Source organism: Dreissena polymorpha, chromosome 13 (genome assembly GCF_020536995.1).
Source record: "Dreissena polymorpha isolate Duluth1 chromosome 13, UMN_Dpol_1.0, whole genome shotgun sequence".
Lineage (NCBI taxonomy): Eukaryota > Metazoa > Mollusca > Bivalvia > Myida > Dreissenidae > Dreissena > Dreissena polymorpha.
Window position 1 is genome coordinate 24,359,746 of NC_068367.1, and position 16,514 is coordinate 24,376,259.

At 35.5% G+C, this 16,514-nt stretch overlaps 1 protein-coding gene and 2 non-coding genes across 10 annotated transcripts; 2 read left to right on the plus strand and 1 right to left on the minus strand.

The window, feature by feature from the left end:
* Window positions 1-1,756: 1,756 nt before the first annotated feature.
* On the minus strand, window positions 1,757-14,903 carry LOC127856291 (zinc finger protein 286A-like). Of its 8 annotated transcripts, none has more exons than XM_052392399.1 (7): window positions 14,798-14,903; window positions 10,590-10,701; window positions 10,144-10,195; window positions 9,351-9,537; window positions 7,732-7,862; window positions 6,467-6,555; window positions 1,757-3,314 (listed from the first exon to the last, which is right to left on the minus strand). In XM_052392399.1, the coding sequence occupies exons 2-7, from the start codon at window positions 10,599-10,601 to the stop codon at window positions 1,875-1,877; spliced, it is 1,911 nt and encodes a 636-aa protein (XP_052248359.1). In that variant the 5' UTR covers window positions 10,602-10,701; window positions 14,798-14,903; the 3' UTR covers window positions 1,757-1,874. The 8 variants fall into 8 exon arrangements, with proteins under 8 accessions (XP_052248359.1, XP_052248358.1, XP_052248360.1 ...); XM_052392398.1 differs by having other exon boundaries at window positions 14,781-14,896; XM_052392400.1 differs by having other exon boundaries at window positions 14,812-14,895.
* A 90-nt stretch (window positions 14,904-14,993) lies between these two features.
* On the plus strand, window positions 14,994-15,065 carry Trnat-agu (transfer RNA threonine (anticodon AGU)). Its single transcript has one exon. It is a non-coding gene; the product is annotated as a tRNA-Thr (tRNA).
* A 791-nt stretch (window positions 15,066-15,856) lies between these two features.
* Window positions 15,857-15,928, plus strand: Trnat-agu (transfer RNA threonine (anticodon AGU)). Its single transcript has one exon. It is a non-coding gene; the product is annotated as a tRNA-Thr (tRNA).
* Window positions 15,929-16,514: the final 586 nt, after the last annotated feature.

Here is a 16,514-nt window from a genome sequence, read left to right on the forward strand (position 1 = left end):
ATTGTATATTGCTGTGTTTGTTGTATCATGTATATGCAATAAAATATTGTCATCTCCAGAAATAACATGAAATCTTATAAATCTAATAGTATTGCATTACATAGTAGACAATACGATTTGACACGACTACTGTAAATCTACATAAAACATAATCTACAAGAGAATCTTAATTTATGGCGATTTTTTAGAGTTTTTGTGCCATTATTATTTATGGCCATTTTGACCTTTGAACTCTTGAATTCCCTCGCATAACAGGCTGTCCAATGATTGTGAACAAAATTAATCCAAAGTTTAATCAAGATTGGTAAATGTGAAGGAAAGTTATGAAGCTAAAACGACCTGTTCAACACCGTCCATGTACCGTATGTATCACAAAATTAAAACCAGGACTTCAAACTTTGTTGAAAGTCTGCCTAAAAGTTGGACTAGAAAAGGATTTCAATAGAAGCAAAGCGTAAATGGCTATGCGCAAACAGCATAAAACAAGAACAGTGTACGAGTAACTCGCAGTCTGTTCATGTTTTATTCTTTTGCTGCTCACCAGTATCTAAGGGTTGGAAATGAAGCTTTTAAAACTTAAAACTTCTAGTCTTAAATTTAACTTCTAAGGGACTACCAATGCTTTCAAATACATATCTAAGGGTTAAAGGTAGCGGACAGACTTTATAAGGGTGACCCAAATTCTAACTCTGCCCAGATATTGTCAAAATAAACATCAAGATTAAGTCATAAATGTGGCCTGTAGAGTGACAACAAGGTTTTTATAAGATTTGACCTGGTGACCTTTTGTTGGGATGCATGCTACCCATACTCAAACTCGGCCTGGCTATTGACAAGATAATCATTTTGAGCAAGTTTAATCAAGAAAAATGTGGCCTCTAGTCGGATAACAAGCTAATAGACACAGGACACACAATGGAAGCCGTAAATATGGTGACAATAGCTCAGCAAGAGCAGAAGAATGGATACTAGAAAATCAAATAAGTTTTATAACATTTTAAATATTTTTTTCTCAAACACTTAAAAATTAACTCGTGTTCAAAAGACGTGTACACATTAGGGATAACCCCATTATTCTGTGCAGACATGACACAAATCGAAGAAACTTCATAATTATATTACTTTAATTATATGCTCCAATACAAAATAATCACCCGTATAACATACGTATTTACTTATTGCAACAATCAACAGACACTTGAGAACTTAAGATTTACACAAAGTTTTCCTAAACTTCACAAGAAAATGCTATGTATTTTCAAAGACTATCTGGTGACATAGTATTTGACCTAGTTAGCTAAGAATAAAATCAGAGTACAATTGATATCAAGGGATTTAAATTAGAGAAATATAATTAAAATATAGTAAATATTCCAGTCAATTACAGTCATTAATAAGATGTGTTTGTGAAACACTATGTCCCCCCCATATATTTTACCTTTGTACTTGAAATTTAACCTTGAAAAATGACCTTGACCTTTCACAATTCAAAATGTGCAGCCCCATGAGATACACATGCATGCCAAATATCAAGTTGCTATCTTCAATATTGCAAAATTTGACCTTTGACCTTTTACCGCTCAAAATGTGTAGCTCCATGAGATACACATGCATGCCAAATATCAAGTTGCTATCTTTCATATTGCAAAAGTTATGGCAAATGTTAAAGTTTGACACAAACCAACAGACAAGGCAAAAACAATATGTCCCCCCGTATAGACTTGGGGACATAAAAATAGACAAGATGGCACATCCCAACATTGACACATTTGTTTTAAGAAACATGGTTCAACATGATTTGTCGCCATCAGCCTAGTGCTATCATTAAAACAGTAATTAAAAACTTAATTTTCAATTTTAGGGTTCCCAAGAATTTACTTCTGCAGAATCATGTAAAACACATTTGAGCCATCAGCTTGTTTTACAGCTATGGTCTCCAGATGGCCTACATCAGCTACAATGTCTGCCGGTAATTCTTCCACAACTGTTTCAGACACACCAAGTTCTGAACTTGTTCCACCAGAAGTATCATTAAAATTTGATGTATTTGACATGCTTTTGAATGTGAATTCATGCAGAACAGTGTCCCTTAACTGAGCATTTACATCATTCAACACAAAGCTATTTTTTGATTGATTTTGTTTTAATCCTGCCTTTGCATTTATATCAGAGTTTTCTGGATTGAGTCGACATTTTCTTAGGTGCTTGGCCATGGAAGACCTCCAGCGTACAACAGTTCCACACTCACAGGTTAGAAGATTCTTAGAATGCATAGCTTCTCTGTGCATGTTTAAGTTCTGAGATGTTTTGAAAAGCTGTCCGCATTCCTCACACGCAAACTGCTCGCTTTCATTTTTTGTACACATCACTACGTGTTTGGACATGGCAACCTTTGAGTAGAAGTCTCGCTTACAATTCTTACATTGATACGGCCTTTTTTTGTTATGCACTCTGTTAACATGGTATTCGAGGCTGTGCGGACGAACAAACCGTTCTGGACACTGGTCACATGAATACTTCAGCAATGACCTGTCATGCTTTACGGCTATGTGATCTTCAAGATTTTGAGATCTCTTGAACCCGTGACCACAGAAATTACAGAAGTATCGTTTTGGAAGCATTTTGTCGGATATTTTCGTACTTTTCAGACCCAAATGTACAGATTTTTTGTGTAGTTTCAAAGAGTAAGAGCGACTGAAATACTGTCCACAAATACTACAAATAAACATTTGCCCTTTGTGTGTATTTAAATGTTCTTCTAAGCCAGCTATAGTCTCAAAGGATCTTTTACACATCTCACAACGGTAAGATTTTTCTTGATTATTCACAACACCGTTATCATGGTTAACTTTCACATGGAGGTCTAAGTGATGGCGGGTGTGAAACCTCATTTCACACACTTCACACTGATCCGCCTTCTCACCTTGGTACACAACCCCATGGAACACTTCTTCATGCATCTTCAGGGACTCCAAGTACGACACTGAAACCTCACACTTGTCACACTGGTACATCCTTTTTCTCGGCCGAACCGAAGACTTCACTTCCTTAAATGACTTGGATGCCTTCTTGACTGGAGTATCTCTCCCTTCATGACAAGTGAGGTTGTAAGTGTTATCAGTGCTTTCAAAGTCTCCTTCCATTTCTTCGTCGATTTCGTCGATCTCCTGATCAGAAATGCTTTGTTCAAAGCTTGCTGTGGCTTCAGAGCAGCAACTTGGCCATGCTTGTTGATATGATTCGATCTTAAGCAATGACCCATGCACCGAAGACTTTTGCGACACTTCTGCTACATCTGCTTCTGTGTTTTCAACCTAAAAAGGTAAAAACTTACAAGTGACAAATAGAAGTTTTTGTTTAATGTAACTAAAAATCATCAAATGGGTTATTGTACAAAAAAAATAAAAAATTATTTGCAAGTTTTTAATTTCTTGAGGACCACACAGGTACAGACAAAGGAATGACTGGTACAGACAACAAGAGCACCGCCTTGCGGGTGCAGACCGCTCATCTATTTTCTTTTTAAAGGTGAAGGGACTCTCATTTTCAATCACAAAGGAGGGAGGGGTGGAGTGAAGAGGGGTGTATAGTGTGGGGGTGTGGACATATTACATTATTTTCCAAAAATGGGAAAAAAATATATAAAATTCGGGGGGGAGGGGGGGGGGGGTACGATGGTTGGACAGTATTTCAAATATAAAATAATAAAAATTAATATTTGTGTTTTTTAACCGTTTCAAAAAAAAAAAAAAAAAAAAATTGGGGGGGGGGGGGGGGCTGGGGGTGGGGTGGGGGGGGGGGGGGGTATAGTGTGAGGGTATGGTGGTCATTTGTGAGATGATCTTAAAAAAAAAAAAAAAAAATAGGGGGGGATTCGGGTGGGGGGAGGGGGGTGGGGGGGATTCTTGGGTGCGATAATTGGACGGTATTTCAAACATAAAAAAAAATATTGGGGATTTTTAACCATTTAAAAAAAAAATTGCGGGGGGGTGGGGTGGGGGGGGTGGGATGCGGGGGGGGGGTATAGTGTGAGGGTGTGGTGGTCATTTGTGAGATGATAACAAAAAAATTAGGGGGGATTCGAGGGGGGGGGGGGAATTCGGGGGGGGGGGGAGGGGGAGGGGGGAAGGGCATGGGGGATGGTTTGGGTGGAGTCTATTGTGGTATGTCAGGTAAGAGTAGTTTTGTCAAAGTATCAATCAAATCTAATCATAAATAAAGAAGTTATGGCAATTTTAGCAAAATTTAATAATTTGACCTCGAGAGTCAAGGTCATTTAAAGGTCAAGGTAAAATTCAACTTGCCAGGTATAGTAACCTCATGATAGCATGAAAGTATTTGAAGTTTGAAAGCAATAGCCTTGATACTTCAGAAGTAAAATTCCGTAAAGATGACAACCAGAGTTATGCAACTTGTCCTTTTACTGTACTCTTATGATAGTTTGCGAGTGTTCCAAGTATGAAAGCAATATCTTTGATACTTTAGGGGTAAAGTGGACCAAAACACAAAACTTAAACAAATTTTCAATTTTCTAAGTATAAAGGGCCCATAATTCCGTCCAAATGCCAGTCAGAGTTACATAACTTTGCCTGCACAGTCCCCTTATGATAGTTAATAAGTGTTGCAAGTATGAAAGCAATAGCTTTGATACTGTAGGAATAAAGTGGACCTAAACACAAAACTTTAACAAATTTTCAATTTTCCAAGTATAAAAAGGGCACATAATTCTGTCAAAATGCCAGTCAGAGTTACATTACTTTGCCTGCACAGTCCCCTTATGATAGTAAGTGTTGCAAGTATGAAAGCAATAGCTTTGATACTTAAGGAATAAAATGGACCTAAACATAAAACTTAACCAAAATTTGCAATTTTCTAAGTATAAAAAGGGCACATAATTTTGTCAAAATGCACGCCAGAGTTATCTAACTTTGCCTGCCTAGTCCCCTCATGATAGAAAGTAAGTGTACCAAGTTTGAATGCAACAGCATTGATACTTTCTGAGAAAAGTGGACCTAAACGCAAAACTTAACCAAAATTTTCAATTTTCTAAGTATAAAAAGGGCACATAATTCTGTCAAAATGAATGCCAGAGTTATCTAACTTTGCCTGCCCAGTCCTCTCATGATAGTTAGTAAGTGTACCAAGTTTGAATGCAATAGCAATGATACTTTCTGAGAAAAGTGGACCTAAACGCAAACCTAACTGGACGCCAACGCCGACGCCGACGCCAAGGTGATGACAATAGCTCATATTTATTTTTTTTTAAATAGAATGAGCTAAAAATGTATGTATATATAATATTAGATAAGCACAATCTAGGGCCTAAAAGGGTAAGGCAAAGCTTTTTTTGCTTAAACATATTTAATTTATATTAAATGATCAAAATAATTATTAGCTGAATAAACATCATTCGTGTTCAGATGGCCTTTCTGTACCTTATTTATACCTTATTAGGACTCTTAGCAGAAGCGTATTCACAGGATCTAACACTGTCATTCCATACCATATTTTATTTTACAAGTTCAAGAAGTTTGTTACATGTAGTTGTCTAGCCCTCAGCCATCTTAATAACACATTTTTCTGGCAGAATTTAATAAATCATGGCATCAAATGATATCGAGAGTCAGATCTTTATATCACATGGTTTTAAATCAGCACAGGAAATTAATATTTCATGTTAACAATGTGATAAATCCATAAAGTTGTTTAGATTACGTGATGTCACTAGATGTTGGAATTTCATTTCAGCCAAGTGTAGTAACTAACAAACTATAGCCAATGAAAACCCTGTGACATGTTTCACATCAAAATATATGTAATGGTAATATTAGATAAACAAAACAAGATGTAGATGTGTTAATAATTATGCACTATGAAGCGCATCAGGATTTACAACAAGAGCACGGCATAGCGGGTGCCAACGCTCTGCATCAAGGTGCTGCTAGATATGAAGTTCCAAAGTTGTAGATGGAAGCACTATGATTTTAGAGCCAATGTTAAGGTTTTAGCACGACACAGACGGCGGACGAGCTGGTAAAGACAATACCTTGGGTTTTCTCAGAAAACAGCCAAGCTAATTATAATCAAGTTAAGCAACTATTATGACCTACCTGTTTTCTAGTGTGTAATAAGGGGAGGTAACTGACTAAGGTCTGCCATAATGTTTATATAAGAGTCGCATTCTGAGAAAACTGGGCTTAATGCATGTGCGTAAAGTGTTGTCCCAGATTAGCCTGTGCAATTCGCACAGGCTAATTAGGGACGACACCTTCTGCCTAAAATGGATTTTTGCTATGAGACTTCATTTTAAAGAAAAATGTCAAAAAAGCGGAAAGTGTCGTCCCTGATTAGCCTGTGCAGACTGCACAGGCTAATCTGGGATGACACTTTACGCACATGCATTATGCCCAGTTTTCTCAGAACTCGACTCATAAAAAAACTGAGATATGTTCGGGCAAGGACTCACCACAGGTTGGTCGGCAGGGCTACAGTCTGTCCCATCAGCTTTAACAGTAACAGGTTGCATATCTGATATAACTGCTTCCACTGGATTTTCTGTGAATAAATGAGGACGCAGGTATTAACTCAACAATAAAGATTGAGACAAGTGTATTGAAAAAAAACCTATTGATATAGTTGTGTTATAACTATAAATAGAATGCAACTACTTTCAAGGTTGCATGGAAGACTATCGTAGGTAGTTAAGTAAACAAAAGTAAAATGAAATAAGTAATTTTAAGATTCATTTTGTACACATCATATTTATGACAATGAAAAAATTAACTGTTTTATACAGGACCCTACACAAGTCATTTCATTACATTTGCTTTTAACCAGTTTAGAAATTTTGTTAGCCAGAGTTCTGCAAATGTCCTGAATAAATTTAATAAATCATTGCATAAAATTATTTGAATCAGATCTTTTTTATCACAAACGTTTAAATTAGCAAAGAAAATTAATAATTTTTTAAATGTCATGATAAAAATTGAAAGTTTATTTAGTTATTGCAAGATGTCACTTTATTTCATAATGCTATTGCAGCCAAAATAGCATAACTTACAAATTGCCAGTCAAACAAAAAGTAGCCTATGAAAATCCTTGATAAGCTATATTACACACATTTAAGATAAAAACAAGACTATTGTCAAGCAATATAGTCCCCTACCGGTGAAACTCCACCATTTTCAGCAATATTTCTTGTCTATTTGTTGCCATAGAAACCAGAATTCTTGACGTTGGAACAAAATGAAATGACGTGCATAATCTCCATATTGCCATCTATCCATATTTCAAGTTTCATGAAAAAATATTAAGAACTTTTAAAGTTATTGTAGGATCCAATATTTTCAGCAATATTTCTTGTCTATTTGTTGCCATAGCAACCAGAATTCTTGACGTAGGAACATAATGAAATGACATGCATAATCTCCATATTGACATCAGTCCATGTTTCAAGTTTCATAAAAAAATATGAAGAACGTTTAAAGTTATCGCAGGATTCAGAAAAGTGTGACAGACTCACAGACAGACATACAGAGCGCAAACCATAAGTCCCCTCCGGTTTCACCGGTAGGGGACAATAAGTATAATATTACTTTGCAAATAAAGTTTAGCATATACATAGTTATAAATAAGGAGACTTTCATTATCGAAAATGAGACAAGTTTTTGTTTCCGATATTTTATTTAAAATATTTCAAATTTTATCCTGAAAATACAGAAAGCAACAAACCATAGTCTGTTAGGCTAACAGTATCAGTAACAATTGGCTGATCAACAAAGTCGTCATCATCATCACCATCATCTGTGGTATCAGCACCTTTGTCAATGTTCTCAATCACAGACTCTTGCTGTTGGGATTTCCTTAAATGAGAAAATATAAACATTGTCCAACCTTTTAAAGTTTAAGCAAATAGAATAACGTTTGTTATTTCATAAAGTTATGAGAATAATTAAGTTAAATAAATCAACCGAGTTAAAATTTACTCACAATAACTTTATATGAGATTTGTTATGTAACAATGTTAAATGAATTTAAAAATTCTGAAATTTTAATAACTACGCCTTGTCACAGGTGTGATGAAAACCCCGCCCCCCCCCCACCATATGATCCTATTTTAAGTATTATGTAGCAAGAACAAGAGCACCGCATAACAGGTGCCAACGCTCGGCTTCAGGTGCAGTTTTGAATAAATGAAAGCTTGTCAGATTTTTTTATTTTTTAGAGGTAACAGTGACCTTGACCTTTGACCTAGAGACCCAAAAATGGGCGTGGCATGTAGAACTCATCAAGGTGCAGCTACATATTAAGTTTCAATGTTGTTAGTGGAAGCACTTTGATTTTAGAGCCAATGTTCAAGACCTTTACAAAATGTTAAGGTTTAAGCACGAGGCAGACGATGGACGACATGACACAACGAGCTGGCTATGACAATACCTCGGTTTTCTCCGAAAACAGCCGAGCTAATAAAAAACCCTCAGGCTGGGGTGTGGCCAGTTTTGATCCCGGGGCCATTATTTGAACAAAGTTTGTAGAGAAGCACAGTACAATTTGACACACCAAATATTAACCCTTTAGTTTAAACCTATTTATTTTAGCTCAATGACAACGAAAGCTTGGGTAGTATTGGTGTCTTTTGGGGATATCTGAAGACCTTTTCAACATTGGAAATCAAACCCCCGACCTCTTGGTTGCAACATGGACACCAATAACCACAGCCTGACATGGTTACCCTTGTATACCCCCTCGTTTATTTGGAGGGGAATCTTACAAATGCATTTTTAGTCTGATGCCAAATATATATGACTACAGAAAATAAAGTTAATATGCAAAGAGGAATTCAACACGTTAAGAGAAATAGATTACAACATTTACATGGTGCAGGATCACGTGACTTTGTGCTGTTCCCCTTTTAAACTTTAATGGAATTAAACACCATGGTTAATGGTGCTTTATTTCAAATAACTTTTGTAAACAATTTTTCGTAAGAATTTCAACTAGTGAATAAAAAACAGGTTTTTATGCTGCTTGTGGGGATCTAAAATACATCAGAATTACTTTATTTAATAAGCCTGTGTTCTTGTTCAAAATTCCATTTGTACTACACGGTTATGTTTCACGGAACATGAAATTTTGTCAATGATTTCAGACTTATTCAAGGATTTATTTTTAAACCGTAAGACATCGGCACAAACTGCAAGAACAACTGTCTTTTATGCACTTCATATTTTTGCAAATGTATTTCAATAACTTGAGATATTTGCAAAAATTAAGTTTTAAACGGTGTGATTATATTCTGTCCAGCCCATGTGTAAACCCTGAAAACCTCGTTGATTCTGCACCCTTATTACCTTTTGCAAGGTGAAAGCTTTGGTTTCACGTAATGAACTGGATGAGTGGGTTCTATTTTGATAGAGGTCTTTTTTCTGGTTGCCCATGTAGGTTGTTGAGTTCTGTACAACACATTCACATCCCCATCAGCTTCACAGTTACATGGACCATCCAGAGGCCCTAGCCTATCTGTTGTAGTCTGTAAATCTACCAACAACCATGGAGGAGACATAAACAGATTTGTACCAAAACATTTAGCAAAATCATGTAAGTATTACCAGGTATATTTTTAATCGTAGTAATGCGAAGTCATAATTATGATACATTTTAGACAGAAAGCATACAAGAGCAATGTAATACGCAAATAGGTCCTATGTGCAGTATGTGACCAGGGAAGCTCCAGACAAGTCTGTGCAGTATAGCATACAAGCCTGCACATTTTAGCGGACAGGGTAGCCCCTTACAGACTACACAAATGGTCAGTCTGGAGCTACGCTGTCAGCATATTGCATTAGAATCATTGTGGCAATATTCTTACATTTGTTAATATTTAGACTATAGAATTTGAATCAATTAATGACTGGTGAACTTATGAATGATTAATGCATTAATGAGAGTAATGATATATCCTCGTTTCCGGGAAAAGTAGTCTGAATTTGGTTGAAGAATAATAATGCATGGTGTGATCAAATGAAACAATTAAATGGTTAGATAAACATAGAATCAATGTCAATTAATTGATTTTCTTGAATATCCATCTTTAATAAAATTTTCTGATACCAGGCCTTGAAAAAAAATTCCAGAGCCACTCACCCTGCAGGGCGAGCCTGACAATCCACTCGCCTTTCACTTTAACCTTCTCGCCCTGCATAAAAAATACACATATATTTAACTGTGTTTTTCACTAGTAATGATTAGCTAAGAACACTGACATCTTAGAAACGAGCTGATTTCGAGAATTAGTTTTACTGTGCCCTTGATGTCATTTACATTGCCAAACGAAAGTGCAGTTTCTTTGTGTACAAAACCTATTTTTTGTTCATTTGAAAATAAGTTTGCAATTTGTATCGATGTGACAGGAGTTCTGGAACTGAATTTATATTTCTCAACCCAAAAAAAAACACTAGCCCAGTAGGTCAAGTATTTAACAATTTTTACTCAACCGACCGTCAACTTCACTCGCAAATTCGAGTGGTTGAGTTGATTTTTCAAGGCCTGGATACATCAGCGTTTTGATTTAACATTTTAAAAGTATATACCTGGTTTTTCATATTTCCAACCTTGGTCTTGGAATAACTGCTTTATGGCTTTCTCTTGTTCCAGAGAAACAAACAGCATTATTAGATATCTGTCCATCTTGATCTGCTAGACCTGAAATCAGAAAAGATCGGCCTTTTTACAACTACCTGACTGGGTGTATTGATTAGTTCTGCTTGACATTTGCAGGTAGGTTTGTATAAAAATATGCTTGCATATTCATGATATGATTTAATTTTTGGAAGCAGACCCTCAATGATTGAAACCCAATTAAAGAATTTAAAAAACTGAATTGTGCGACCTTAAATTGCCACATATTATTATCATTTCCTGTTAAACCATGAATTATCTTTTGCCTTAAAAGTACCAGTTTTATACACAATCTACAATCACATGACTCATTGCAACAATGTTTGTCCGAATTTGCCATCCATAAACCTCAATAATTTATTAGCTCATTCTAAAAAAAGCACGTGATATTGTGGACTTGCAGATTAATGATATTAATCAAAGTTTCAAAAACGTTTACAGTTTACGATAATGTGTTTTTTCTATGGACAAGTCACCGCTGAATATTCCGAAGTTGTAGATGTGCTAATTTATACATCAACTATCTCTAGATCTCTTGTCTTATCAACAAGTAGTGCTACATAGACTATCTCTAGATCTCTTGTCTTATCAACAAGTAGTGCTACATAGACTATCTCTAGATCTCTTGTCTTATCAATAAGTAGTGCTACATAGACTATCTCTGGAACCTCCATAAGATAGATTGAATCATCAATTGAAGACTTCTACTTTCAGTATGAAAACGTTTTTTGCCGTGTTTTTGTTTTGAGCATTTAAAAACAAGAGGGTCTGAAAGGCCCAAAGTCGCTCACCTGAGAGGAAAGAAACTGACCTGTTTTGTGTAGCCCAATGCCCCCTGGTGGTCATGTTTTTTAAGCAACCGAAACCATTTTCAAACTCATCCAAGATATCATTGGGACAAATCTTCCGACCAAGTTTCATGAAGATCGGAAAATAAATGTGGCCTCCAAAGTGTTAACAAGGTTTTACTATAGCCATAATATGAAATACATGTAAGGCAAAGCCTCATAACAAGCTCAATCAATGTTTATTAAAAGAAACTAACAAAAAACTGTAATAAAGATAATTTTTGAATAAAATTATTAAAGGTGCTTCCTAGCAGAAGAACGTAGAGTTCGTAAAGACTGGTATCAAAAAGAAGGAAATGAACTTTTAATTATTATGTAAATCAGCAATTAAACAACAAACGACCATATTAAAGTGTTTCATATGACCTGATGAACTGAACTGTTAGCCCAAAATCCTGCCCCAAACTGATTGTAACACTATCAGTTGCCAGCCTTGCAACCACAAGTTTACCTACGAAGGTCAGATCGGGATTCGAACCCTGAAACCACCCATGAGCCATCTACTGATATCGGCCTGGGTTGCTCTACCAATTAAGCTATCTGACCTTTGAAAAATATATAGGTAAACTGCAATGCTGTATAATAGCATGATTACCTTGCTAAGGAAAATTAAGGGTTTCGCGGGAAGGAATGAGTGGGGAGACCAAATCAAATTGAAAGCCGATTATTTCTGTGCATTAGTTGATGGTTACCATGGTAACCATAATGCTTATCGTTCTCCAAGTATATAGGTATATCAATCTCCATTGTTAAATTCCAGTGTTCAACTCCAACTCAGTTCCAGTGAATGATTACAATTTTGAAAGCAACTCCAGTCAGTTAAATATAACAACTCCAGTCTCAACAGTGTGGGTATGTCATTATGGTTTCAACTCCAAGTATACAGATATATGGATCAGTAATCAGCGTTAAACTTCAAGTGTAAACTCCTTGGATCCAGTAACAGATAAACATTTCGAATGCAACTCCAAGTCAGTTTAATATAACAACTCCAGTCTCAACAGTGTGGGTATTCCATTATGGTTTCAACTCCAAGTATATAGATATTTGGTTCAGTAATTAGTGTTCAATTCCAAGTTGGTGCCAATTAATATTAAGACATGTAACACCAGCTCTTAACTTTTAATTTCAGCATAAATACAATTTCTTTGATACCAACATTTTATCTCCTAGTTTCCACTGAACAAAAACACCCACAGCAGGTACCCATGTATGCACAACTATAGTTTTGAAATATGGCACGTGATAGAACAAAAAAGTATATATATTTTTTTTAATGATTATTTAATTTAATGCATTATTTGACACACTTCGTTGTTTCAAAGGAATAGGACGCGAGCTATCCATTAAGGGGCAAAAACTCAAAAATATTGTTTGAAAGTCTGTCGAAGATTTATTCGGGTTGACATACGGACTGGAAATATTGCTTGGTTATCGACCGACTGTGAGTTAACGGCTGGACAGATTTTTTTTAAGTGAACTTTTTTTGAAAGGTTGTCCAATTGCCCATAGGAGGATCAATGGATGCTTTTGATTAAAGCTACTTTTGACATTTTTGCGGGCCGCAAAGACAGGTCTATGATAAATCCTAGTTAATGACCTTGTTATGATTCCAATATCAGAGGGTGGGGATTTTTTTCATGGCTCTTTGTCAATTTTTTTCTCATTAAACATGATTTTATATATTTATTTGAATATATTGGGCTCCTAAAAAAATATATATAAAAAATACTATCCTGGGTACGTTACTTCCACCTGTGCAGCAGAACTCTCCAAATTAGTCAATCGTTTCCAGTTGCAACGCTTTATAATTTTTAGGTTTTCAATTCTTCAAAAGATACATATAATGGCTATATTGGACTATGGTAAATGTTCAGTAATACTGTTTCCTCACAAATATCATAACTAAAACAAAAATTTGCGAATCTGAAACAACTTTTTTCAATTTTGTCAATTTACCAAACCGTGAAAAGATCCCACTAGAAGCACTTATTTAATATTTATGTAGTGATTACTATTTGCATACGATGCTGTCCGGTAATCTTGCGCAGTTAAGGATCAATTGGTTTAAAAACATGTTCTTTTATAAATTGGCAACAAAATATCTAAATTTATTATGAAAATAATAAGTTCATGTGCTTATTAACACAAAATATCTAATTAATTTAGTGAAAAAACTGTCCGATTTGATTTCAAAACAAACATGACCCACCTCATTTTCAAACTATCAGAGTGTCCGGTAATCTTGCGCACTTTGTATAATGACCTCGTTTAGGCAAAATTTCCAAAATTGTAGACATATGGTGTCCAATTATTGACAAAAAGCATTGCAGAAAAATATTTTTAAAATCAGTTTGTAAAACCATTAAAATTAAATGTGGATTTCTAGTGCAGTTTTTGTTCACTACAAATCAATAAATAATATAGTCACTAATAATAGTGTACAATTAATAAAAAAAGTACCGATATGCGTGAAAAAAATGCATAACAGGTTTGATACCACGATCATGCTTCCATAGTTTACAGAAAATATCAAAACTAGGCCATTGCGCATGCGGAGATCATACCAAAATTGGTTTGACAGAATGGCGGGAAATAATGACTATGTCGTCTGATGCGATATATTTTTATGGCAAAAAATACCAAAACTGATCGGATATTGTGCAATGGAATAATAAATTACACGTTGGATATATGAATTCATAATTTAAAGTTTGAAAACGCTAAAGACTGCAGGGAATTTGTGATTCATTTTGAATTTTTCGTAAGAAGGCCAGTGTTTACGATGTATAGGGATGACGCAACTGGTGTTTAAATGAAATGATCGAATTTAATTTTGCATGGAATACGTAACTTTTAAATCCGTTAATTCTTTAAAATGTGAAATTCCATCTTTCATCACTAAAGAAAACTATTCGTCGTCTGCGAGATTCGCAAATGCGAAGTGCGCAAGATTACCGGACGCGCAAGATTACCGGACGCGCAAGATTACCGGACTTAACTGTACCCATTATATTGTTTACGAACATTTTCATTTATATACATTGCACACACACACACAATTTATTTAAAAATGCATTTGCTATTTAGAAGCGTATGACAAACTTTGAAAAGAGGTTACAAAATAAAGAATATTTCAAAACATCCGGAAAATAATTATATCCGGAAAATACACGTTGACCAGTAAACGAAGCATACACATTGTCGGAAAATGAAAATGAACAAAAAGAAATACTACTTATTGAAAACACATACACCATGCACTTATTTACATCAAACTTCTCACTATATCGTCTTCGCCACAGTATACGATGTTATTTTCCTAAATAAAAATAAACATCAGCCATATGATGATATCGCCTTATAGATCAGACGCTTTAGATCAAACGCATGACGTGTAGTAAGCTCTCTACCGGTACACATATTGAAGATTTCATTCATATCTGACAAATGCTCGCCACATTACATGGCTCCATGGCTCAGTGGCAGAGCGCCTGTCTAGTAAACAGGAGATCGTGGGTTCGATCCCCACTGGAGCCTAGTAATTTTACATATTTTTCTTTTTATAAATTAACCTGTAACGTTTGAAGTGTTTAAAATAGTTCGTTCACATTCAATCAATGATTTTCATACGAATGAATATCACTCTGGTAGCTTCTGATAGTGTCGGATTGATGTGTATACTATTTTGTGTTCGATTTCCAACCTAATATCTGTGCACATATAGACAAATTATCAACCATTTAATAAGGGTTCTTTAATTAAATAAAGTATTCAGAAGACAGGCCATGTGTGTATGATATACGGTAATAGATGATATAATTTTGTAACCAGGCATGTTTGTTTGAAAAAAAAATCAGAATCAATTAACATATTTCCCACACGATGTTATTACATGCATAAACTGATTCAGTTTATATAACTGACCACTATTACAGTGTTGACCAAACTTTGGCGTTAACAATTAAAATTATTTAACTTAATAGTCTAAATATTAAGTAGGGTTATTATGAATTTGTTTAAGCTCTATACGTTTTAATTTTCTCGTCAATAGGTCGAGGGATCCCAAACCACACCGTACATCAACAGCATAATTAGTAGATAATAATTTTTTGACAATGCGCCTTATACTTAGACATTAAGTTACCTGGTTGTTCAAACACGTCTTCAAACACAATTAACATTAGCCTCGCACCTCACAACTCACTTTGTAAATTTTCACCAGGTTATGATATCTTTGTGTAGAAAGACAGCTCACTTCGGTAGGCTTAAAGTAATGTTCACTACTTATTCGAAATTCATAGCGGCCGGTTGTATGCACGGCGTTCATCGGCTCCATGGCTCAGTGGCAGAGCGCCTGTCTAGTAAACAGGAGATCGTGGGTTCGATCCCCACTGGAGCCTGGATACGCATTTTTTTTTTGCAAAAAATGTGAATAACCACCTTCGTATTAGTTTTAAGGGTTAATTGTAATGCCATTAACTATTTTTTTCTGATTATAACAAATCAGACTCTTGTAGCTTGTGTTAATTTCAGATTGATTTGTATAATTTAAAGCTCGCTTTTTCAAATTATGATACACTTAATGTGTGCACACATTTTTATTGTCAGGATGGTCTAACTAGCAAGACTCAATCACAGTAGGGAACCCCATAGTATTTTTTTATGCCCCCGGTAGGGTTGCATATAGCAGTCGCACTGTCCGTCCGTCTGTCTGACTGGCTGTATGTCCGTCACACTTTTGCATTTAGGTTTCGAAAACTGCTCATAACTTATATGTCCCTTCAGATGTAACCTCATATTTGGTATGCATTTGTATATGGACAACGCCTTTCCATACGCACACAATTTTGAGCCCTTTGACCTTGACCTTGAACTAAGGGCCCACGTTTAGGTTTCGAAATATGCGTTTAAGTTTCGAAAAAGCATTTTTCGAGGGCATATGTCTTCCGATGGAGACAGCTCTTGTTTTTTTATTATATATTTGCT

Coding starts and splice junctions, on each gene's coding strand:
- LOC127856291 (XM_052392395.1), bottom strand. CDS start 10,686: ATGGACAGATATCTAATAATGCTGTTTGTTTCTCTGGAACAAGAGAAA. Junction 9,538..10,589: donor TTGGAAATATGAAAAACCAG/GTATATACTTTT, acceptor GGTTGTTGGTAG/ATTTACAGACTACAACAGAT. Junction 3,315..6,466: donor GCCCTGCCGACCAACCTGTG/GTGAGTCCTTGC, acceptor TTACCTTTTTAG/GTTGAAAACACAGAAGCAGA.